At 36.7% G+C, this 26,393-nt stretch overlaps 1 protein-coding gene across 3 annotated transcripts in view; it reads left to right on the top strand.

Annotated features, from left to right (window-relative positions):
- ATRX (ATRX chromatin remodeler) overlaps window positions 1-26,393 on the top strand; it is a 75,997-nt gene that overhangs the window by 27,438 nt on the left and 22,166 nt on the right. For all 3 annotated transcript variants that reach the window (XM_042824811.1, XM_042824810.1, XM_042824812.1), the window contains 13 exons: window positions 1,145-1,223; window positions 7,657-7,787; window positions 8,309-8,488; window positions 9,987-10,080; window positions 10,609-10,717; window positions 11,358-11,537; window positions 11,916-12,057; window positions 13,292-13,401; window positions 18,107-18,253; window positions 18,460-18,637; window positions 22,617-22,754; window positions 23,473-23,648; window positions 25,216-25,333. In XM_042824811.1, the coding sequence (XP_042680745.1) occupies window positions 1,145-1,223; window positions 7,657-7,787; window positions 8,309-8,488; window positions 9,987-10,080; window positions 10,609-10,717; window positions 11,358-11,537; window positions 11,916-12,057; window positions 13,292-13,401; window positions 18,107-18,253; window positions 18,460-18,637; window positions 22,617-22,754; window positions 23,473-23,648; window positions 25,216-25,333 (1,782 nt within the window). The remainder of the gene's footprint in view (window positions 1-1,144; window positions 1,224-7,656; window positions 7,788-8,308; window positions 8,489-9,986; window positions 10,081-10,608; window positions 10,718-11,357; window positions 11,538-11,915; window positions 12,058-13,291; window positions 13,402-18,106; window positions 18,254-18,459; window positions 18,638-22,616; window positions 22,755-23,472; window positions 23,649-25,215; window positions 25,334-26,393) is intronic.

Here is a 26,393-nt window from a genome sequence, read left to right as displayed (position 1 = left end):
GGTTGCCCTGTTGATCTTTGGAGTCCCTGACCTTGTGGATACTCAAAACTGGACGAGGCCGGATGAAGACTGATCTCACTGTGCAGTTAGCTCTCCTTTGAGGAGAAGCTGGAGTAGATAATATTCAGTGGTCTCTTGTAACCTTTTATGTTGTATATTTCTATGAGAATGCAGCTTTGCTATATGATTATAAGAGAAAGCAAATTTCCTTTCAATTTACTTGTGGTTTGATAGGCAAGTAAGTAAAGGCATCTCTCCTGTGGTTGAACAAGCTCAAGTTGTTAAGTGAGGCTTAGAATTGATTTAACCAGCAAGATGCTTCTTTTTATCCAGGCCAGGGAGTGAGGGACTTCTGTAATCATCTCTTAAAGTTTTGTCAAACATCTGGTTAGTGCTAGTTCCAGGACAGGCATATGTAAAAACAACTGGGAGCAAGCCTTCTGCAAACTGATTTTGGTCTGAAGAAAATATGGAAATGATGAATGAGAGGATATCAGTTCTTTAGAATGTTAGCATCTCCTTTTCTGAAGCTTGATATTACTAACTAAATTTGACTTACATGTGAGTCAGGGAAGAGAAAGGGGGAGGGTTTGGGAGTGTGCTAGAAACAATCTGCTATGTGGAATCCTCTCTGTTCAGTTAGGGAGGCACAGATGAACTTAGAGGCACATGTCATATTCTATAGTTCTCCCCCTGCTATGTGTTGCATTTAATTGTCCTGTGCTGTGAGACATTAACCATATTGTACAGCTGAGTTTTGATACTTGCTGTAAGGATAACCCATGTAATTCTCAAAATATGTCTTCACATGTACATAACAAATGTATATGCTTGTCTTTAACTTTGAAAGCAGAGATAGGCAAGTATTATTGTTCTGAAGTGTGTCTTAATAGCTATAGAGCAGCCTGGAATTTTAGTTGGTGACTTTTTGTTACAGAGCTCCTCAAATTGAGCTAATAGCTTCTTACAATCATCAGACAACTTATTTTTATATGGGAATTCTTAATTGTGGAGTCATAGAATGGTTTGGGTTTGAATGGACTTTGAAGATCATCCAGTTGCCATGGGCAGGGATGTATGCACTGTGTTATTTATTACAGGTTTTACATTTATTAAGTGTTTTTGTTTCCCCTTCCTCACACAGGAGATGAGGGAGAGGCTAAATCAAGGACTGTTCCAATGGAGGAGGAGGAAGATGATGATGATGACGATCCTGAGAATAGGTATGATTGCATCCATAAGGACCTTAAAAAGGTTTATATAACACACCCTAGGCGTGGGCGCAAACCGGCGCAACGGAAGAGCAAGCAGGTTGTAAAAACCAGGACTACCTGCCTTGTAAAGACTCGCTCACAGGCTTCCAGCAAGTTTGAACAAGGGGCCAGAGAACAGAGGCCAAAATCCAGAAATGCAAAGAAAGTATTTAGAAGTGTTAACTAACACACCTTGCATAGGGTGTGTTATAAACACACTGCACCGCTGTCCATTTTATGTTCATACTGAAAATGTGGGTGTTGTGAGAAGTGTTTCATTCAGGCAGGTAAAAACGTACTGCTGAGAAATGTGAATTTCAGTTAGTTACAACGTGAGTAGAAGGAAAAATTTTTTATCTGTGCAGTATGCAGTGCTGAAATCTTCACATACAGAGTTTGGTTTTTAATGTTGCATAATTTGCTTTTTTATTTGAAACACATTTTCTCAATAAAGAGAAAAAATGTATAGAAAGCATTATTATAGATATTTGAAGCTTTTATTTAAACTGAGTTCTAATCCATTATAGAATAATTGAACTCACTAATATGTTAGCTAAGCCCTGATTCTACAAAGAATGTGCAAAGGGGCAGCTGATACCAGAGACATCTTAATTATACATGTTAAGTCTTACATAAATATCTTCAAATTTGTGGCTTATGTATTGCTTCGGTCTCAAGTTTAATAAAAGCAAATTTATGTAAGATACACTTAGTTTATTAAGACATATTTTACCAATACTGTTGTAGTTACCAAAAGTAACCTGGCTAGAAAATGTAAAAGCTTCATTTCCTAACAAGTTAATGCATAACATAAAGCATTGCTCAACTGTGAGCTGGAGTTTCTTTTTTGAAGTTATTGTAGTTAGATTAAAGATTTGATCAACTAATTTTTATACAGTATTTCAGAAACTGATTTTTTTGCCATTTAGAACGTGTGGGACCAGCTTTGTAGCTTTGCACAATTTCTGATGGAGTCTTTTTCTGCTTCTGAGCCTTACTAGTTTAGAATATGGGATCCTTGTTTCACAGAGTTGTATGTTTTGGTGTGTGACTGAAGTAAATTTTGGAAACGCTGTTTTATATCCTTTACGCACCTCAGTTTGGCATCAAAATGTTGCTAGTAATGTAGCTCTTGCCTGTTTTCAGTCATCAAATTTAATTTTAAAGAACATTGCTTTTTAGGGTCTTGACAGCACAGGGTCATAAGCAGAACATGTAAGCATTGGCAATACAAGTGCTATTTCTTTTTTTAAAGACTCATTAATTACAGTCCTGTTTTGATTCTTTTTTTTTCTTCTTTTTTTGCTTCTTTTTTAAATGTTCTTGGGTTTTTTGGTTGATAACAGCCTACACTGTCAAAGTTCAGTGCTCACAGTACAAATGTTACTGAGTGATCTTCACTGTTAGTTTGGGCTAATTGATATTGAATAAATTAGAAATATCAATTTAGGTTTTAAAAATCAGTTTCTGTAATTTCATTTAAAGATGAATCTTTGTTGAAGTTTTTATTTAGGGAATATTCTGAATATATATTTTATGAAATGGGGAGGTGATGCGTCAATAAACAGTCCTGTCAATCTTCAGACAAGTTAACTGGTAACTGCAGTCTAATTTTACATTCAGCATGTGTTGCACTTAGCATCAAAATCAGAAAGATGAAATGTAAAAAGATGGAACAAATTTGAGAAATAAATAGCTTGTTTTTCTGTTTACTCAACACAGAGTGTTTAAATAGTTCACCTACTATTCAGATAAGTTGCCTATTTTCTTCCAGGCCAAAGAGGGGATATAGTAACTACTGGGTATTTGTAGTGTGGGAGCTTTCATGTTTACAAGTTTCTAGTTTAGATGTTCTGTTATTTGCATTCCTTTGGATGTGCATGACGTGAATATTACTAGTCTTGAAATAATTTTTTGCCAAAATGCAATATCCAAGTGGGTCATAATATGACAGACAGTGCTGTATGCTTTCATCTTATATTGTGTAATTATCTATTATTGGTCCTTCTGATCTTTTAAATGATACTGTTTAATATGTTTGCAGTAGTTTTGTTTATTAAGAAGTAAATAGTGTATTTAATGCAGAATGCCTTTAAGTATTTGATGGATGCAATAAATTTTTGTAAAACATTTTTCTTGTCCAAGCATTTAATTTAATACAACTCTGACAGCTTGAAAGTAAGACTGTTTCAGCACAGTATAGTATTTAGAAGAAGTTTGGCAGTTTTGACTTTTTTTAAGACGTATATGGTATTCCATGCAAACATTAATCTCTCAAAATATGTTTTAATTGGGTCTAAATGTTCAGCAGTGGATCAGCAGCTCGTTTAACACAGTAACCTTAGAACTTTACTGGAAGAAAGGTGGCTTTTATTAGCCACGTAGCCACGTACTTTTGTTCTCATAGGCTTGTTTTGGGCAACTTTGTTTCTACGTATTCTTAGTAGGTATTCATGAACACTACGTGTGAGTTCATATAATCTAATTGAAGAAAATTGGAGTGTTAGCATTGTCTGGTCAAGATTTTTGCAAGCTCTAAGCGAGTCCATCATATTGGCACTTCAGAATTCATGAGTGACGATGGTACGAATTGTCTTGTGGATTTTATCCCATGTCAGGAGAGGGTGCACCTAGTATTCCATTTTTGCTGAAATGTCTGAAGGATTGCTTAACTTAAGGGAGTCTTGTGCTGTTCATAAGCAGCTGCTAGGTAACTTCCCATTTGCCTCCTTATAAAAACATTTTTTCCTTTACTGCAGTTGAAAAATACATAATAACCAATTCATTTATGAAGGTATATTTTCAGTGTTATTCTTACAATGGTGTAGGATGTTTAAATCCTGATTAGAATATATGTATATATAATTTTATGTAAGAGTTCATTTTCATGTCCTGGTTGAGATTACAGCCCCATTCTTCAAGCTCTATATAAAGTTGGAAAGATGTCCTTATTACAAATCTTACGATGTGTTTAGACAAGATGCAGTGGGGCTAGGCAACGTGACGTGCTCAAGGTCACAGTAGCTGCATGGTAGAAATGAATGAAACCAGGTATTCTTTACTACCTGAAGTCCTGGGCTGGAGGTCATACAGTTCTCTGTTTTTCTTATTTAAAGCTTTTTGCAGCGTTCAGCTGTAAAATCTAGTTGGCAAAAGAATGTGTTTTATATCCTCGGTGCAAGTACGTGTTACCTTTTGATAGTACCTAGGTGTGTTGTGCTTTCTGCTCCATATGGATTGCTCTGGGAGAATGGCAGTGGAGGGATTTTCACACCATCGTGACTTGTTTTTCTTGGTGCTTACAGTTTGATGTTGGTACAAATGTTAAAATGTTACATCAAGGGCGTTCAGTTTTCATCCCTTGGGAGCCTGGTCACTTTAGATGGCTTTACATCTTGTAGTAGAAATGTGCTCATTTACTTGGAGTGGCACATTTTAACTTGTTCTGAAGTTTCAAAAATTCGGTACTGAATTTACTCTAAATGATGTAAACTGTTCATTACATCAGTCACTTGTCAGATACATTAACAAGAGTTAATCTGCCTGGTTCTAATATTGCTTACACTTCAATTCTGATTGGATGTGTGGTTACATTAAAAGTAGGACTCGTGAGTTCTGTACGTGTCTGAGCAGTGTCTTACATTTTTTGCCAAATGCCATACCAGTGGAAAGCACGAAAGAGAATGTAGCTGTTGTCACTCAACAAATAGTTCCATTTCCTTTTGATTAGAAGTAGTTGAGTCTTTATCCTAGTTAAAAATATATAAAAACAAGAACTAATTCATTAACATTATACTAAATAATTAGAAACTAATAAGCTCACCCAATCTGAAGAGTTATAGTTGATTGGTGGTTATGACGATGGTCAGTAGAGAAATAGCTGCACTTTTTTTTTATAGGTACTAGATTTTATGTCTGGGGGTTTTCTCTAGGTGAATGATGTGTTCACTGTTTTTGTTTTTCTTAAGTATTTCGTAAAGGTAAAGGTCAAATAAAAATGCTTGTCTTCTCTTGTTAAAAACCAGTCAATCTTGTTTAAAAACAAATCAGTACATTCTTAAAAGTGTCTTGTGTGAAAGGTAAGTATCCTTATCCACACTGAAGTTTTGTTATTTGCTGATACAATTGAGTGTGACACATAGCCAAAGGCAGTGTTACAAGGCAGTACTTTCAGGACCGAATTTGAAAAATTTGCAGTTATTTTTGGTGTTCCTGCATTTTTCTCTTCCAAAATACAGCACTGGTGATACTCTCATTTTTTAAACGAGACAGGTGTCTAAACTGATGCTGTCTGAGTTTCAGTGTTAGTTTGCGTGAAAAGCTTTAAAAACATAAAGGAAAGACAGTGGTATTCCAAGCAGTTTCTGTAGAAAGTCTTTTGAATCTTTAAAAGATGGAAGAAACATAATCTTAAGTTCTTACGTGACTTATTTATTCCTGATGCTATACATGATGTGATAATTATTTGGAAAAGAAAAAAAAAAGTCCCTTTTCAAAATCCTCTATGTAATGCAAACACTTTCAGAAGAGAATGTTACTCATCTATGGATTTCATATGGACCACTTTCTTTGGGTTCACAGTGTGATCTATTGACATATATAGAACTAAAAGCTCACCTGTAACATTGTGTTTTAGTTAACTATTTCTTTGCAAGCCATTCCAACAAAAAAAAAAAGGGAGGGGGGAATGGAGGGGTGTTTAGAATGGTGGATGGTTTGTGACACGTTGAGCTATCTTAAGTGGCTTCATGCTGTTTACCAAACCATTTTACTTCCATCTTTTAATAATAATCTGCATCAGCTTTAGAAACTTTCTGCAAAACAGTGTTGTTAAAATAGAAGATAACAGTGTGAAAGGTATGGAAAATCCCTGGGAAAATTCCTCCCGGAAAGTTGTTTTGTTTTAGAGATCTTCTATATGCTACAAAATGAAATGTTCTTTAAAATCATTTTCATAGTACTACCTAAATGTAACAAGTGTAATTTTGTAATACATAAGCAGCTGTATTTTAAGAGATCGACGTTCGTCTGCCAGTTCCAAGTGAAGCCTAGATTTTGGTTTTTGGATGGTTGTTCTGACTTAACAAGACTCTCCCATTCTGAACTTGTGCATGCAGTATACATTAAGTCTCCCAAAACGCAAGACAGACCAGATCTGACCTAGGAAAAAAAGCTTTTCATTTAATATTGATAATCATGTAATGGGAAGTATAATAATTCTAATACTTATATGAGGAGGGTTTCGTTCTTTCAGGACTTTTTTTTCCCTGGAAGTAGGAGTTCTCAGATAAGTCCACTATTTTCCTGTCTGTTTGGCACATCATTTCATACTTTCCCATGGATGTATATATTCATACAAGGTGGTTGTTATTTTTCTTTTTTTATGTTGCAAGAGCATGTAAAGAAACCGTTTTTTCCATAGTAGCTTTTTGCACATTAGCTGAAAACGTTACTGTGCTGAGATGGAAGTGGGAAGCTGTGGGGTTTGTGGAAATAAGGTGGTAATTTTCTTCTGAAGAAAAGTCCCAGGATGTTTGATAAACCTTTTACATCAAAGATTTTTTAATCTTTAATGAATCTGTGTAGACACCTGCACACACATACTTACGTGTGTTATTTTCTGTGTAGTTGCTGAAGGCAAGTGCTTGTAGTTGTAGAAGAGATTCAGCGTGGTTTCTTTCCCTCCAGGCACTTACTGACAGTTCTTGAGACTCGCTGTGTTACAGCCATTAACGCAGCATCTCTCTTGCTGTAGAGTGGGCTCAGGCACTTGGAGTGCTAACACAGTTGAAGGCAAACTGTGTAGATACAGGGTTTTTTAAGCCTGTGAATTAATGCATGTTACAGCATTCCTTTTTCTCTGTAATTAAAACACGCTTTCAGTGATACATTGCTTTTAAAACTGTTGCTGTTTATGTAAATGCTAACTGTGTAGATTCAGTGCCTCAAGAAATTAAGGCACTTGTAATGCTAAATTTTGGGAGAGGAAATGATTAGAGAATTAAGATTTTGTCTTTAATATTTTTGTTACAATTAGACCTTGTATATGTGCCTGTCTTGGCAGAGATGAGGAGAGATAAGAGTGGGGAAGAATAAACCAGATAGACCATGAATGAAACAAAATATTTGCTTGTAAGCTTTATAACTGTTTGCAGTCTTACTGTAAGGTGTGAAACTTTCAAGAATCATGATACAGATCTGCTTCCTAAAAGCAAGTTAACACAATGTATTTAAGTCAAGATTTTGCTTGTATATCCTGTCTTATCACAACTTTTCATCGTGCCTTTTTTTTGTTCAGCTTTCAAACCTTTTTTTGAAGTTCTGAATGGTATAGGATTACATTTATCGTTCATAGATATGTTTGAACAATGAAATACATAGTTTTTTCTGTTTTACTTCAAAGAATTGCCAAGAAAATGCTTTTAGAAGAAATCAAAGCCAATCTTTCCTCTGATGAGGATGCATCTTCTGATGAAGAGTCGGATGAAGGAAAAAAGAAAACTGGAAAGCAAACTGAAAACACAGGAGACGATGGTGAGCATCAAATGCATCTAGAAAAAAAGTGGTGCTGTAGTGCCTGTCATAATTTCAAAGGTCTGTTAAGAAAAATGATTATTAAAATTTTCTCAGTTTTCAACAACAACAAAATTGATATTGCTAGTTAGTAAAGGGACAGAGGACATAATTATGACTGTCATTTCTTGTACTCTTCTGACAGTGTTGGGTTTTGTTTTTGGGGTTTTTTTCAAGGACTCTGATTGTGTAGCCAGTTCAGAAGTCCTAGGGTTTTATGAGGAATAATCTCTGAAGAACAGTAAGACATGCAAATGAATAATTCAGCCAACGGCTATAGTCATTGCAACAGGCGGTGCAAGTGAACAGGCAGTGTAAAATATTTAATGTTTGAGAGAACAACTCTGTGTTGTCAGATACCTTTTTGAAATAGTGCAGAAGTAAGCTTAAGTGCATTCTGATTGTAATTCTTACCAAATTTAAGAAAAGGAAGACCAGTTTGCATATTGTACTAACTTTTTTTTTTTTTTAATCTCTGACAGAAGAGAATGAAAAGGAAGATAATTCTGAATCGAATTCAGAGGAAGAGGACTCAAAGAAGCCCAGATACAGACACAGACTGCTGAGGCACAGACTGACAGTGAGTGATGGAGAATCTGGTGAAGAAAAGAAGGGGAAACCTAAAGAAACAAAAGAAGGGAAGCGCAGAAATAGAAGGAAAGGTATATGATCCAAACATTTTTGTCACCGAATACTTAGTTCTATAATACAAGCCCAAAGCAGGTCAAAATGTAGATCTGAAACTCTGTAACTTTTAAAATCTCAGTGTAAGCTTCTTTGTGTATTAAGTCTAGAATTCTCTTTTCTGTATTTGGTAAATAGCTCTATTTAAAATAAATGACTGCAGGTTACATCTATCTTCACTACTGTATCCTCTCAATTGGATTAATCTTTTTGAGTCTTAGAATGTTAATTTCAAATACCAGAGTGAAACCTAGTAACTCTGATTTGTGGAAACTTAGCGTTTCCCTTTGTATAATTTCTCTTTCCTTGGACTGTGAATAGGCCCATGCATCATCAACGTTTACTCCATGCTGGAGTTTAAATGTTGCAAGCTTTAGCTGAACAGTAGATGGCACTATGAAGTTATGCCTGTCTTAGCTTTCGTCTTTCCTTTGTTGCATGTGAGAACAAAGGATATCAACCCCTAGCACTTAATTGTTTTGAGCAGAGGACCTGAGGAATGGTAAAAGTAAATGCTTGCTTCCACACTGGTCATTGTAAATGTTGACAGTGGTTCAAGGCACTAGAACTATGGTTGCACATTGAAGATGTACTTCTCACTTTCTAATGTTGCTCTACCAGAAACGTTTCTTTCTTCAGCATTTTTTAGCTTAAGTCTTGTGAATTAGTCCCAAGTAGAACAGTACAACTTCTTCCACCTCACAATCTATCTTGTCCTGTAGTATTATGTTTCACTAAGTATGTAGAAACAATCTTTTTTTAAGTTTTGTGGCCCCTAAAAGTTTGGCTTTCTAGTAAGCCGTGCTCAAAGTTGAACTAAATTAAAAAGTTGCTAAATAGCATGCTGATTTTAATTACCTATAAATGCCAGGACTAACTCCTAAAAGTAGTTATGGAAATATTGCCTAATGCTGATGTTTTTGGTATATTTGTAATTGTCTTTTGAGTCCTTTTTATACCTGCATTACCTGAAGATCTTCAACCCGTAAACACAGCAATATAATTTTGTATGTTGGTAGTAAATAGTTCTTTTTGTGTGAATTGTGGATTGGGATTATAAAACGATATCTGAAACACTGGAAACAAAAGCTTTTATTTAACTGAAGATCATCTTTTGTTCTGTCAACTTCCTTCTGTTCCCTATCACTCATTATCTTTGAAATGCGAAGCTTTCCAATATAATGCTGTCTATCATTTGCTCATAAGCTATGCTTAGGTATGTTAACATAAAAAGAGCTTAAGTCTTGCTGGCAAAACATGCCTCCCATCAGGGCTCAGTGCTTATGTGGTTTCTACTCTGTATCCCCTTATTATTACTGTTGCTTCTCCGTATGCGAGGTGGGTTCCATAGTTCCTTATATGAACTTTTGTATTGCTTGTTGCTCTTGAGTGCTTGTTGTACAATTAGAAAATATGTAATGTTGCTTGCTTACTTTGTAATAATATTCAATATGAAATCCTACTTCACTTTTAAAGTGAGCAGCGATGATTCAAATGGCTCAGAGTTTCATGAATCTGCAGTTAGTGAAGAAGTCAGTGAGTCTGAAGATGACCAACGTCCAAGAACAAGGTATGCAGAGACTTAACTGTGCTTATGTTATGCTCGGGTCTTGGGTTATGTTTTTCAGTAGTGCCATCTAGGCAGTGAGATTGTAAAATGTGAAGGCTTCTGGTGACTTATGTGACTTTGGATCAGTTTTTAAAACCTTTGATACATCTTTGGTATCTACTAATTAACTTTGCAGAAAACGCAACTATTCTGCATTTGTACTGCAGTGTGTGGTACAGGGCAATTTGATGAGGCAATAGGAAGAATGTTCAGGAAAAAATGAGTGTTTTTGTGCTAGTTATATTGATCATGGAATGGTGGATTGCAGTAGTAAACTGATACTTCGTGACTGAAGTTCTTCAGAGTTGTGTGGAAAAGACTGTGACTGTGTTTGTCCAGTGAGCAAGGGGAAGGAGAGAGAAGAAAAACTGACTGCACAGAAGGAGTATGTGTTCTTACATAGCAGTGTAGATCCTGTGATTGTATCTTGTTTATCAGTGAGGCAATCAGTTACCATTATGTGTCAGTAAGATTCCTGTTTTTTTATAGGTCTGCCAAGAAAGCTGAGGCAGAAGAAAATCAGCGCAGTTACAAACAGAAAAAGAAACGAAGACGTATAAAAGTTCCAGATGATTCTTCAAGTGAAAACAACAATAAGGTAGTGCATTGTGCTTTGAATTAATAGCTGGGAAAAGGAGTTCCTGTTTCTCATGTCAACTGATTCAGGGACTTGGGTATCTCAAATTTCTCTGTGCAAAGTACAGTAAAAAATTATAACTTCTCTCAATGGTAAGTAAGTTAAAATTTGTAAAATGGCATCACTATGGACAGAAAAAAACATGGTTAACTGAACCCATTTCCTGTTTAGATGTTGATTAAAATATATATGTTTTAAATGGGCAGTATATTTTGAGTAGATGGAATTTCTAGAATTAAATTTAGAAGATGACAAAAGTGTAGGCTCTGCTGAACCACTTTAGCACCAGCAGAGCAGCAAAACAGTTATTTATTAACTCATTATTTAATATTATATGATAACAGTGTCTTCAATACTGCTTTTGCACAACTGGGCTTTTCTCAGAATACATTATAGTTAAGGTGGCACTTCTTTCTTGCATACAGACTACCTGATTTTTAAAAAAAAAAAAAAAAAAAAAGCAACCACAATATCTTTTTTTTCCTATGAACTAAAATCCACCAGTGTGTATAAAAATTTCTTAGGGCTTAATTGAAAATCAAGGATTTGATGGTCTGTCATAACTTTCCTGTTAAGACTTTATTTATTTAATTTGCAATAGAGTAATTCTGAAGATGAGGAAAATGATGATTCAAAATCTCCTGGAAAAGGCAGAAAGAAAATTAGGAAGATTATTAAAGACGATAAGCTTAGAACAGAGACACAAAATGCACTTAAAGAGGAAGAAGAAAGAAGAAAACGTATAGCAGAAAGAGAACGGGAGAGAGAGAAGCTGAGAGAGGTATGTTCTCTTTTTATTGTAAAATGGTAGGAGGTTGAATTGATGATGATGTTCAAGATGTCATATTTCTAGTTTAATTTTAAAGTAATTTTAAGGATGCTCACTTGTAGCCTCATAAGTTACTTGTAGTTTGCAGCTTAACATTAGTGGCTTTTATTCAAGGCTATTGAGATCCTTTGAAAGCTGTTTCAGTTGCCTGTTGCTTCGCTTTCCATGGGGGAAAAGCCATCTCCCAGAGCAAGCTAATGATGCATGGTAAAGAATTAAAGATTTCTCGTAATTAATGATTTCCATTTTTGCTGAAGATAGTGACTGTCAAATGCTTGACATATTATTCACATGTGAAGTATTCCTGTGATGCACTGTTTCTGATTATAGGTGATAGAGATAGAAGATGCTTCACCTCTGAAATGTCCCATTACAACTAAGCTGGTTTTAGATGAAGATGAAGAAACAAAAGAACCATTAGTGCAGGTTCACAGAAGTATAGTTACCAGACTGAAACCACACCAAGTAGATGGTAAGAAAAAAGATTTAAAACACTTGTAAAATTCTTTTTTAATTTTATTTTTATTCTGGCTGAGTGTCCTACACGATCTGAAATTGGAATAATAAAAACTTCTTGGCAGGCAAATGCCAGAATGTCATGTTTAATGTTGTGCTTTTGGAAGATCTGAACAAAATTAAATGAACAACAATTCGTAGTTATATTTTACAGGCAGAGTCCTAAAAATTTGAAGTTAGAAGGGCCCTTAGTATTATGTCATAGAATCATAGAATCGCAAGGCTGGAAATGACCTGCAAGATCATTTAGTCCAACCACCCTCCCATTCCCAGTACCACAAGCTACTAAACCATATCTTGTAGTAATTCTGTAATTCTGTGCACTGTGCACTGGTCAGATATAAGTATACCATACTGTTGAGGAATTTGATTGTCATAGTTCTTAATCAGGATTTTAAAATCTCACAATATTTTCCTGGCTTTCTTACCAGGAATATTTTTCCTAATACCTGATATATCTTGATTGCATTTTCTGTTTTTTTGGTTTTTTTTTTTTTTTTGTTATTTAATGAAGAAAAGGAGAATGACCAATCATGATTCTATCAATCACCCAATTCTGTTCATTGAAATCTTCCCCCAAGTTCATGATATCCACTACTTCCATTTCAAGAAGAACCTCTTGTACTTAGTTCAGTTCTTAAAGGGAGGTGCTCTGAACCAGACACAACGGAGCTGAAGATTCATCTGTTCTGAGTATAGCATGGGAGAGTACAACTCCTCCAATATATAAGCAGCAAAGAACAACAAAAAAAGTCACCTACTAGACCCTTTTTTAATTTAGCATTATATTTTCTATCCTTTTTCAGCTGTCTTTTTAAGTATAAAGCTGTACATATGATTTGTCTTGATCTAAATTTCTCCTTGCTGATTACCAAGATCATGGCAGTCCTTCTGCAGTACCTTTGCCAGTGCTGTTCTGTTTCCTCTTTTCTCTCTGTCCCCAAGGTTGAAGTAATCTGCAGTCTTCACAACAGTATTTTTTGATCCAGTTGTATCATCAGCAGGATCTGTGAGGGTAATTGATTTCAAAGCAAAACTCATCTCAAACACTATCTAGTTGACAGAAATGGATCACTAATTACCCCAAGAACTGCTTTTGTGAGAGAGATGATCTTGCAGTGATCACTCTTACCAACTGAACTTTAATAAAGTGAATGTTTACTGAGAAAATTTTCAAAAATTTTATTCAGGTGTTCAGTTCATGTGGGATTGCTGTTGTGAATCTGTTAAAAAGACAAAGACATCTCCTGGTTCTGGATGCATTCTTGCTCACTGTATGGGTCTGGGGAAGACATTACAGGTAAGAAACAGAAGTCTTGGTTTCTGGTTTGTAGCTTTTAAAAGCTGATCCGTCAAAAAGCAATTTTAATGACTTTCAGAACATAGTGAAAACTTATTATTTCCTTGGCAGTGACTTGGAGAGGGCTGTTGGAGGATAAATGTTTTGTAGAAAGGTTTTCAAAAAGCAGTTATGTTTGGTAGTATGTAGTAGTGCAAGTTCTGATCAACACTTGTGCTTTTGCTTTAAAAAAACAAAACAAAACAAACAAGATTAAATAATTGCTGAGGTTCACTTGAGAAGTTCATGTGCATTTGTAAGTGATGTGAAGCTTACTTGCAGCTCTGTATATCAAAATAAAGCTAATAGGAGACAGGGTTTAGAGAACTATGTTCCTAAGCCAGCTTAATAACCTTAAACCTTTGTTTTGAACAAATGTTTTGCTCTTTACAGTCATTCCCATTCATTCTCTTCAGATTGTTTTCTTTTTTTCTTCGTTGTTTTTTGGACTTATTTGCTGCATTGATAAAGTAGCAGTCTGTCGGGTTTTTTTAATTATTCTTTTTGTTTAATGTTGGGCTCTTAGTACCTGTATTCAGATTCTTTGTGATTTAATATCAACAGCATTTTGTTACAATCCAGAGTTTACTGTATTGGAGAAGGGGAGTGTTGGTTTGTTTTTTACATCACTAATGTACGTTCGTGTTTTTGGATTGTTGTGCATCACAAACAATATAAGACTACAGATTTTCCCTGCCGTGGCAGTAAACCATACAGTATGTTTTCAATCCTTTTTATCACTTGTTTCTTTTCTTTGGCTTTAGAGCTCTTGGCTTTCTGGGATCTTCTGTTTCAAGCCCCCATTGTCATTTCAGCATGTATTCCTTCTCTTTTACACCTCTGAGGATTGCTTTTTAAAAGTCTTATAGACTACTGTCGCATATTTTTTAAAAAAGATTTCCGTGTTTGAATCAATTGGCTTTTCTGCCACGTTAAAAGTTACATGGTGAGCAGATCCCCTTTTCTACTTAGTCTGTAAAACCAGAACCTCAATCCTCATCTTAAAATATTTCTTCTGAAACTGATCACCCAGTTGCTCTAAACCAGTGCTTCGAGGCTCTTTTTCTTGGGTCTCTTTTAACCATTGCAGATGTCGGGTTACCTTGACCTTCAAAACAGGAAAGATCAAAAGCAGTTTTCTTGAATTCTCTGCATCTCAGTACCCTTTTAGAGGAATAAGGAGTGCTTACTTTTCTGTTTTCTTATTTCCATGTGTCTATCCTCATAACGAAAATTATGGGTTTGCATTTAGCATCATTGCAAGTACTGTGAGCAGAGGACTGGTGAGTTGCTTTTCTTGCTGCTCTGCTGTCAATTTGTGCCCAAGAATTTCTGTAGCAAAAGTTAGTGACAGAAGAAATGCTCCCTTTTATTCTGGGGAAGACAAGTGAGAATTTTTGTGAGAACTCTGAAGAAGAAAGAAGCTTTAACTGTCTTAGCTATGCTTAGAGAGGCTGAATCCTTATTTTCATAGGTGCAAGAGTGTGCCCTTATCTGGTGTTATCAGTTGCCTTCGGAATCTTCTTTGTGTCTCTTGACCTACTGGAAGGTGGCCATTAGTATTTCTTCCCGGAAAAAGCTGCCGTTTACTATTAGACTAAGATCGCTGCTGATAAAAAGCAGAGCCACTTTGGACTTCCTGTCATTGGCCTTCACTGATACAATGCTTCCTCACTTCTGGAGATGGGAGCTATACCCTTATCAGGATATCTGGCTTCTGAAATGAGTTATTGCGAACCTTTTTGAATCACGAGAAAACTGATTTGCCGCTTGTGAAGATGTAGGAATTGATCAGAATTGATTTCAACGTGAATTCAGTCAGGACCTTTCTTTGCCAGGCGCATTTCTTATCTGTAACATCATTTGACAGGAGATATGCCAAGTGCTCTGGTGAGTTTGTGAGTGGCAAGTCTAGATGATGGAGCAGGCAGCACTTGTACAATGCCTCATTCTAAATTCTCTCTTCAAATGTGCCAAATTTGGATGCACTTCAGTCATTCTCTGGAGTGCAGTCTCTTTAGCGTGCTGATGATGGTTCTCAAAGAGGTTATTTTTTTCCTACAGTGAGGATGGGATCCTCAAAGCGTCTGTGAGGAAATGCCATTTCACCATCCTCTTCCATCTTGATCTGTTGTGGTGAAAGCTTCCCCCATTGGGTTGGGAAGCCCTATCACCTGACCTGAAGGCTCAAGATCTGTTCATTCATAGAGAGGTCAGTATATCAATGTACCGGAATTCCAAGCTGTATGAAAGATTTTTGTGCCATAGCTGGTTTCATAACCCGCAGGTGACAGCAGTCAGTAATAGAACTTTGTTAGTAACTCCCCAAACAAAATGCTGTAAGGTGCTGTTGATGGTCAGCTGATCATTGATATATTTATATTCAATATGAGGTCTGTAGTTGCTCTTTGCCTTAGCAGTTGATATTTGGCATAGTCAGCACATGAAAACGCTGCTGGACAACAGACTTGGCTGGACTTGATGTCCTCCATTAGCTTTAAGTGAGGCTGAGGTATGCTCTAAGACAAACTCTTCAGCGAGAATCTAGCAGGCAGGATCTGTTACTCTTTGCTAGAATTAGCTATGTCTTGATGGGTCAGGTGTTTTCCCGATTCTTGTGTCTTCCCTCTAATCCATTACTGAAGATGGATTCTTCCATTCCTACATCTATTCTTTTAGGATTCTTCAACAAATGGAGTTAAGTAGGAAATACCTATTTCTGCCATACTCTGATTGGTACAAATTTTATTTAAGGCTTGTTGATCATGAGAAATCTTTTTTCATGACCTGAGAATTACAGGACATAGTTACAGAGCGCTTAGGGTAGCTCCCTGAGATTCTTTAGATTCCTTGGATTCTTCCATAAAAAAGGAAATCAAAGGAGGCTTGGCATTGGTGTTACTATTTTTAATTTTATTTTTAGCTATTTATTTATTTGAGTAATATAAAGCTGTAGATGAACAGAGAAACTGCGTTCATTCCCTGTATGTACTGCTTAGGTCTAACAAGCAGCAGTCTTGCTTGTCTGTGGTGCACAACATCTGGGCAGCGCGTATTTTAAGAACTCCAGCTGCAATGTATTTTGCTTCACTCTTCTAATAAGAACTGAGGCAATGGACCTCAACTGTTGACAATCCAGGAGCCTGTAGAAGTGGATGTTTCCTTTGAAGAGCGTGTTTTTGCATGCTTGATTCTGATTTACATGTAGTTATTTAGGAGTTAGATTATACTGGAGATTTTCAAAATACAGCAGAATAGAAGAACTTTCAGCATAGCAATCCAATCCAGATTGCTTTGTGTTTTAGGCTTTATGTGCTGTATACAGTAAATCGTTTGAAATACATCATGGTAGAAGTTACTTTTATATGTGATCATGACAGTCTTTTTGTCTCAAACTCGATAACTGCAAAAAGCCACAACTATAAATGATTTATCAAATGTTTTTGTGGTTCCTTTTTGTACCTTCGGTAATCACTTCTTAGGTGATTATTTTCCAGTCCTGCTGTACTCAATAATGGCATTTATAGTTTCGCACCTAAGAACTCAATCAAAGATACGTTCTAAGCAGATTTTGTAAACTGCAGAGAAGATGGTCAGTAAATGGTTAGGGAAATGAAACAGGGACTTGCTGACTTGCTGGTTCTTGGAGGTGTAGGACTTCTGTGTTAAGTCTTCATGGGAAGTTTCTTTCTGCATCTGAACATAAAATGCTTTTGTACTGGTAGTAAAACCACTTTTGACATGTGAGCATCTAAAAACAGTTGCGTGCAGTGCTTCAGCAAGTCATGCAGTTTGATGTGGTGTATTAAATGAGAGTTATAACATACTGAGTTTTGATCCAGAGAACTTTCAAGGTGTTCTACAGCTGTTGGTTACAGGGCAGCTGTCACCCTTAAAAGGGTGATCTGAGAGCTTTTAGCTGTTTTGGGATCACTTTCTGTTTTGTGCCAGCTTTTTACGTGCTACCCCCAGTCCTATCTTTATTTGCTACTCCTAAAAAACAGCCCAGCAGAAGTATTCTGGAGTGGCATCAAAAGAGGTCTTTTTTGCTAAGCCTTAAGAAAGTGTTCTCATCTGTCAGGTAGGCTTTGTAGGGGGGTGAATATTTGGAAAGTATTTCACTAACCTGCTTTAGAATTCATTCCTGATTTTGCTACCGGGGTTTAAATCCTGGAAAACCTGATAAATGCAGTGCAGAATTTGTCCTACATTGGAAAAGCTGCTAAAAACATAAGACTGAAGGTCACTTTTAAGAAACTTAATGCAGTTATGCAGTCCAAAGAAGTAAATTTATTTAAGGTTTGGGGTGAGTATTGAGAGAATGCCTATATATTGCCTAATAGAGCATTATAATTTATGAAAATGACTGATGAAATGTAAAGGGGGGAGGGGTTCTTGTGGAATAGTTTATCTGTACAAATAATTCAGTTATAGAAGTTGAAACTTCTATCACTATAAAAAGAATTTAAGCAGCCGTGTAACACAAAAGCAGTAAGTATGTGAGTTTAGAATACATATGTAGTAGATTTTAAGCAGCAAGTTGTTTAACAGAAAATAAGATCACTGTTGGGAAGTTTTATACGTGAAAATATACATATGTTTGTTTCTTTTTGTCCTTCAATGCTGAGTGTTTCATTTGTTATTCTGTTTGTTGTTCCTCTCGCAGGTAGTGAGCTTTCTGCACACAGTCTTGCTGTGTGACAAGCTGAATTTCCGGACGGCTCTTGTAGTGTGTCCCCTGAACACTGCCTTGAACTGGTTGAATGAGTTTGAGAAATGGCAGGAAGGTTTAGAAGACGATGAGAAATTAGAGGTATTTTAAGGCTTAAAAAGTGTTCTTGAAATTGAAATAGCTGAGTGTTATACATAATTGGGAAGCTCCACCACTCAAAATACGAGCTAAGGAATGTACGTTAACTATGTGAAAAATTTACTTGCATGAATACTTTAGGTATTTAAGTTACACCACTGCTTTGGAATTTTAAGAGAAACTCAAGCATATTTTTCCTACTTTGAAAGGTCTGTGAGTTAGCAACTGTGAAACGCCCTCAAGAGAGAAGCTATATGCTGCAGCGTTGGCAAGATGAAGGAGGTGTGATGATAATAGGCTATGAGATGTATCGTAATCTTGCACAAGGCAGGAACGTGAAGAGTAGAAAACTGAAAGAAATATTTAATAAAGCTTTAGTGGATCCAGGTAAGTGGAAAATTAATGCAAATATGCATTTTGTCTACTGTGTTTTCAGATTGGAGTATATGAGCTAAGTAAACATGCGTTATACACGTGACATTACTAAGATCACAATGGTTGGTTATCTCTAGTTGCCCTTTAATGAGTTATGGAAGTGGTTGTTGAGAAAATACCCCATGTCCTTTGTAAATAGACTGTAATGGTCTTTCTATTAGGTCCAGTATGGAAACAACCCCGGGAATATATTGCAAGTGTGAACTGTTGGTTATTTTAATCTGCAAATTTGTTACAACCGTAAGACTACTTTGTTCTCACTAGAATTCCACAGTTAGTGGAGTATCTACTCATGAAGAATAGTTGAAAATATACCACAGAAATGTGAACAAATACACATTATTTAAGTGCGAATTGATTGCAGATAAAGCTTTTTTTTTTTTTCTCACTTTTTCAGCTTATGGAATGGATGTTTGGTTTTAAGCTCAGCTGACATCAGCAGGCTTTTTTTAAGATGCATATGTGAGCACTTGAAAACATATAAGTTGATGAAAACCGTTCTGCTTGGTGATCACCAAGAAAAAACAACTGGAAATTCAGGATTAGAAAATTTCACCAAAATGGCAAAATTTTCTTTCATGTTCTGATGTGGGAACAGATACCTGAACTAAGTAAAGTTATTCACAGCACAGTATATTTTAAGTACTCTATTTCAAAAATACCTTTGCCTTAAGTTTGATATTGTGTTAAAGTCAATTAGATTGGGGAATGCTGATGTGGTAGTAAGGGAAATAATGTATGTGATTCCAGAAGCAGAGTTTCCTAGATTTTAATTATCTGACTGGATTTGAGGTTACTTGACTTTTAGAGTGTGGTAGATAACTTTTTTTTTTTTTTTTTTTTTTTTTTAAAGTTTTCTTATAGCCATGGTTTGGCTTGTAATTGTTCTTGGTGAGCTTGATTTTTGTGAAGTTCTGAAATCTGTGCTGGTTGTATTTGTGTTGGGCCTCCCAGAGGTGTGGTTTGATACTACAGCTAAAATGATCTAACAGCTTTGCTGAGCTGTAGAGGAGTTGAGCCTTTTCTCTACCAATACTCTTCATGTGCTTCATCCCCTGCCTTCTGAGCAGAATTGACATGGTTACTTCTGTAGAGAGCCAGTTCGAGAAGTGAAAATATTGTTTTTCTGCTAATTGGACTCAGGGTAGCTCCTGTACAATAGCCAGCGAGGTATTTTTGTGATCGTGGTGAAGCTACAGGCATTATTTAAGCAGTGAAGAAAATACAGTTTTGCCAGGAGGTTCTCTGGGTTCTTCTGTTAATGCCTCAATTGAGCTTGGAAAAAAACCAACCCTGTGTGTCAGTTCTCTCACTCTTTATCTGCTTTGCTCAGGAGTTAAGAATCTTATCAGGAAGATCTCTGAATTTCCGTTGACTGCAGCAAAGAATAGAGGAGTTGAGATACTTTCAGAATTACTGATCTTTTTGTAGGTTACTTTTCTTCTGGAAAATGTAAGGGAACCATGGTGTAAGAGTTGATAGTACGTGTGTTTATAGTAGTATTGTCCCTTCCTTCATCAAACTGTGAAGTGAGGTGGCTTGCTGGCTGTGGAATTTTAGGGAAAAGACCTGGTGTCTTGTGTGATGGTTCCCGTGCCATCGCTTGTGAATCTCTTTTGCTTCCTGCACCCTGCTTGTGGATGTGTTGGTCTGTTCTGATCCTGTGTAGACAGCTTAGGACAGTGTGACTGAGCAGTATTTGTGATGAGGTTGTTAACTTCTATCGGTTTAAGCAGGTCCACAAACTGCAGCACAGTGTGCCCTGTTGGTTTTGGACCATGTGAACACGGAAACTTGCTTTGGTTACTTGGTAGGGGGGATGCAGAGCATGAGCACCAACGTTGAAACAACTCAGTATGTTTTTATGTTGCTTCAAATCCTTCTCTTTTTAAATTAATCGCAAGGAGACAGAAATATTCTTCTGTTACTAGTCATTACTTTTAAACACATTTGGATTGTCAAAATCGAAGAGAAGGATCTTGGACCAACCATTATTTGTTTCTTGCTATCTGTGATTCACAGTGCTGGCTAGAGAGCAGCCTGCCAGTAGAAGAGTTACGAAGCAGTGTGCTGGCTTACTGCTGTGACACCAAATAGGGAAACTTTTGCTTCTGGGAGCATTTTTAATTTAAAAAGTTGCAAATTTGATATTTGAGCAATAATTTAATGATTTGTGTCTGGTTAAAATTAATATTGTTAGGGTAGACGTGTTCTGTAGCGGAAGCTTATATGGCACTGTATATTACAGAGGAGAGAACCAGAGGGGAAAGGTTTAGCCAAAGTTTATGGGTGGGGAAATAGTGTGGGAAACGATTTCGTTAATTAACTAGCTCTGTCATGTGAAATAATAGAAGGATGGTGTGCTCATGCAAAGCAGTAAATTATTTCCCATACTGCTTTTTGCAGCTGATAAGATTGTTTGGTGTATTGCTAGCTGCACTGCTGTGCTTTCGATGATTCAGTAATTCTGTGGGCTTTTCTTGCTACTGCTAAAGCTTCCATCACTGTTTAACTTAAAAAGATCTTTAATCAACATTTGTATAAAGCAGGCTTAAATTCTTGTAGGCTTCGAAATAAAAGGAGAATTGTGTGTATATATTCCTATGTATCTATCAATGAGTGTGCATGAATGAGGGCAAGTACAGCTAGGTTAGGAAAGAGAAGACTATGGTCTGAAGGAAGGTTGGAGGCTTCCTAGCCTGGAAAATGACTAAACCGGTGAATTTTCCATCATGTAAAAGCTGGTTAATAGCAGACTGTATGATATGTTGCTTTTTACATCAGTTGGACAAAGGAGAAGATAGAATGTATCTTCATTGGCCCCATAGATCGTTTACATTGGGTATCAGGAAGTGTATTAGAGGTCACAGAGTTTCACTTCTCTCAGGGAGAAGACGTCCCGTTTTCCTAACTGCTCTGTCAGATGAAGAAAATGGGCTAAATGGTCCCTCAAGGTCTCAATATTTTACATTCTCTTTGGATAATTTCAGAAATGTATTGCCCATAATGAAATTCTTTTTTTAAGAGCAAGAAAAAACCACAAATGTATGACAGTCTGTCACTGAATTGTAGCCAAGATGTTAGTTCAGATAGCATTGCTACGTGACTGCCAAATAAATGAAGAAAAAATATACTAAGATATTTTTTTCATATTTTGACTGTCATTTACTTAGTCTAAGCAGGAGGGGGTTTTGCTTTGTTGTAAATTAACTTTGTTGAAATTAAAATCGCAGCCTTTACTGCAAACTGAATTGTTGAGCATTGGCAACATTTTACTTGCATCATTAATATTTTATTTTCCTTTCTTGCTAATGTACTTTGAGTTTGATTGTAAAGGAAATACACTAGACCAAATCAATGTCTGAGTGCTATATTAACGTATAAGCTGTCAAATCTGGTGGGGAGATGCTGCAAATCTTTGTGAATTCACTTGTCTTTAATTCAGATCAGATTTAATTGTGTTTGTATGTCTTAGGTAAGACTTTCCATTGCCCTGCTTACCCTTATTATTGATAATGACCTGTTGCCCTACTGAAAAACTAGTGTCTATGTTATTTTTTGTTTTAATTGACTGAGCATCAGTAGGTGGCAGCATAAGCTGAATTTAAAGAACAGCTTTCAGGAGTTAGGATAGAGTGAATGAAAACGCAGGCATGCCCTAGCTGCGTGGATAGACAGTCTCTAAAGGACTGTGTTAGAAAGCTGTGTTTAATCCTTCCCTGAAGATTTTACAAGTAACAGTCTGCAGTTTACCAGATTGGTTTCTGGGAATGCCTGTGTAAAGAGTAAAAAAGGAACTAAATAATGCTTCAAAAAAACAAAACAAAACATAATAACTGTTAATAGAAAAAAAAAATTAGCTTCTTTAGGCTGCCAGTTTCTTTGAGGTTATAAAAGGTGGAAAAGATCTAACGTTCTTACTTCTTCCTAGGCCCTGACTTTGTTGTTTGTGACGAAGGGCACATATTAAAAAATGAAGCATCTGCTGTTTCTAAGGCAATGAATTCAATTCGTTCTAGGAGAAGAATAATTCTGACAGGAACACCACTGCAAAATAATCTTATAGAATGTGAGTAGTTCTCTTGTTTAAGATGTTTATTTCTTTGGATGTACTCTTACCTTTCAGCAATATATAATTACAGATAGATTTCGTTTGAATAGAAGAAAAGAATTTGACATGATGAAGATGTTTTGCTGTGTTTATACCAGGGGGGAAAAAAAAAAAAAGTCCAGTAAAGGCTTCCTGCATTTTTCATATCTAATTATTGTCTGAAGATGTGCTTCCATGGAAATTAAGTAGACCTGGTCTTGCAGAAGGATCAGTTTGAATTGTTCTTAACTATTGCAGAGCCGTGTTCTTAGTAAATTTGTTAAAACAGTAATTTCTGTTTGCTGTCTCAGGAACATTCTATATTAGCTATTTATATGCAATATTTCTGTCTCATAGCATGCTGTAATAGTTTTTTAATAATTAATATGTTATTGAATCTATTTCAGAATCTTTACAAATATGTGTTACTGTGTAATTGCTTTGGTGTACAGAGGCCCTCAAACTAGTTAGCATCCAAGATGAGGAAGTTTTAAATCTGACATTAAATTTAGAAGTTACTTTTCTGCTTACAGTGTGTATCAATTTAAGATGCCCTTTTCTGAAAATGTTGCATTTGAGCATTTCTGCGTAACAAGAAGTTCTTAGCTTAGGTATAACACATTAATTTTGGTTTAGAATTAATCCCAATATTGTACTTGTGCTTTTGAACAGTTGGAACTTGATCTTTTTGTTCTAGATCACTGCATGGTTAACTTTATTAAGGAGAATTTGCTTGGTTCAATTAAAGAATTCCGAAATCGATTTATAAATCCAATTCAGAACGGTCAGTGTGCAGACTCCACTCTGGTGGATGTCAGAGTAATGAAGAAGCGGGCACATATTCTCTACGAGATGTTAGCTGGATGCGTTCAGGTGAGAACAGTTGCAACTTAACTAATTAATTCAAATAGCTGTGGGGAGAGGGAAGAGTTATTCCATCTTGTTCTGATAAAAGCACTCAAAAGTCTTTACGTTTGTTATTGGAGTATTTCATGAACAGGTTTGTTTGTTCTGCAGTGTGTTCTGTGTAGCTGCAGTCACTGATAGTTGATTAAACAGTCCCAGGGAGCTGGGCGAAGTGGTCACAGTGGATGGTCCCATGTGCAGTTAGCTCACCTCCAAAGAAATAGAAAGGTTTATGGCAGTGTGTAAAAGTGGTGAAGGACTTCCTATAGGAAGATGATGATACTGGAAATACAAATATTAGCACACGCAGTTCTATGCATCTGTACAGCAGTGCAGGAGCACAAACCAGTCCTCATTACAATTTACTTACGTTATGGAAGAGACAAGTAGAATGGATGCCCCTATTGTAAATATAATGAAACATTTAATTCCCTAAAACTGGAATCAGTGGACTTAGGACCTGTTACAGAGAAAGTAATCCTGCTGCAAAATCAGTCCTATTAGCCAATGCCCTTACTGTCTTTTCTGGGCTGGAGAGGACGTAGATTGTGAGCAAATCCTAGGTCCCTTCAGGTGCTGAGCGCCCTGCACTCATGCAGCATTGGATGGAGCCTGGGAGAGTTTTCCTATGCCACACTGCACAGAGCAGATCCTGTCTGTGGAGGGAAGCTCTTGTTGGGTCAACTGTGCAGTTTCTTTACAAGAAAATTCTGTTCCCAAGGGATGCTGCCCTCTCAGATAAAGGCAAGGCCTTGCAGGTGGTTTATCTCCAGTACCAAGTGGGAGCTGCCCACAGGCTCCTCTCTGACAGCGAGCTGGCTGAGGTCATCCTGCAGCCAAGGAATTTGTGCTGTGCAACTGAAGCTTGAAAGCTGTGCTGTGTGTGCAGCACTGACCAACACCTCCCAGGGCTGCTGGGGTCACCTGCTCCTGAATAGTGTCTTGGTCAGGATCAGTACACCAGGTACTGTTTGGATGGAGGGGCAGATAGCAAGAGAATCAGAGTCTGTAAAGTAGAAAAAATGAATAAGTTTTGCTTTGCCTGAAACAAGGAGGTATTCAGAAATGACATACTCTAAACCAGAGGATAGTTACCATGAGTGCACGTTCACCTGCAATAAAAGCATTGGTATGAGCTGCTTGACTTAGCCATGCTTTCCCAGGAATGGTTTTAGAATTAAAAAAATGAAACATAAAAGCACCTGGGCAGTTACTGAAACTGCAGTCAACTTCTGAGGGATTTGGAGCTGAGGTTGATCTGGAGGCGTGCGGTTGATGGGTCCTTCTCCTTTTTAATTGGACATCTATGTTTATTACTTAAGGTGGGCTTCTACAGACAGTGCCTGTTAAATAGATTGATAGAGTGATGTAGTGGGTTATTTTTTTTCCCCCCTTTGTGGTAGGTGAGCATCTGAATAATTGTGATTTATGCATGATTAATGCCTTGTTGATCAAGTAGCCAGAAGTTCTTAAGTAATCTCAGTAATCACTTTTCATGTTTATAATGACTAAAATCTCACTTGTAAAATTACAGAGGAAAGATTACACAGCATTAACAAAGTTCCTCCCACCAAAATATGAGTATGTTCTAGAAGTTAGAATGACACCTATTCAGTGCAAGCTCTACCAGTATTACTTGGATCATTTGACAGGTATGTGTCTACCGCTCCTTCAGGTAACAAGATTAATGGTCATTGGTTTGGGTTTTTTTAGTATGTATTATGTGCCCTACAGATGAATTTTTCTGCTTCATCTAAGACTTACCTTAACTCTGAAATTTGAATTGCTGCAAAACATTTGATTGCACATGAATATTTTGGGGGGGAATTGTAATGCATGCATTTCAGTAGTAGTCTACTTCCAGGTTGTGGTTCATCTTTCTTTTTTTTGTTTTCTAAACATAAAATGTATTTTATTTCATGTTTTGTTCTTCCAAGAACTAAGATAATTGGCAGTGAGACCGGAGGAAGAAAATTAAAAATTGAGATGCACTGGTGAAAGCTCACTGCCAGCTGTCAATTTCCTTTTCTGCTATCCCAGCTGAAACTATTATTTGTCAAATGTCTCTTTTTTGGAACACTCTTTCTAAACCCTCGAGTCTGTTTTACACAGTAACCATTTTTGCTTCTTCCCAATTAATGTAATCTTGGTTAATTGAAATTAGAAGGTGCATAAGGGGGGAAAAAAATATGTTACTGTGGGCTTATGTACTGTTCCCTTATGTGAGAGATAAAACTCTCAGCTTGTAATTTCAATGTATCAGGGTGTCCAAGCGTCAACACCTTGTAGCACCTTGTAGCACCATATAGGACTACTAGAATGGGAATGTGCTGAATTCCAAAGCAATGTCTAAGGTGCTGCTGATAGGCTTTTGCCAAAGCTTTAAAAGCTGTGTTCAGTTTTTGCAATGGCTATGAAATATATTACACAGTCTGTTGTGTTTTTTTTCCCACCTGTTAAGCCACCTGTCTCTTGCTGTGGCAGGATTTTTTAAAAATTTTTTTCTATTCTTGATATTCTCAGAAGGAAAGATTCATTGTAGCTCATCAAGCTGTAATTTACAGCAGTGGGAAATTCACTGTGCTGCCTTAATGACTGTAGGTTCTGGGCAGTGCAGCTTGCAATCTCCTAGACAAACTGCCAGCTATGTGTCCCTTCTGTAGTTGTGTTGTGTGATGCTGCTGTTTGGTGCAAGTCATGGCAGTAAGAGTT

The sequence above is a fragment of the Centrocercus urophasianus genome, unplaced genomic scaffold, assembly GCF_019232065.1.
Source record: "Centrocercus urophasianus isolate 14NV4802_14NV808 unplaced genomic scaffold, USGS_Curo_1.0 seq_24, whole genome shotgun sequence".
Lineage (NCBI taxonomy): Eukaryota > Metazoa > Chordata > Aves > Galliformes > Phasianidae > Centrocercus > Centrocercus urophasianus.
The sequence above is the reverse complement of the archived record's forward strand: the minus strand, read 5'-3'. Positions and strand labels throughout refer to the sequence as shown.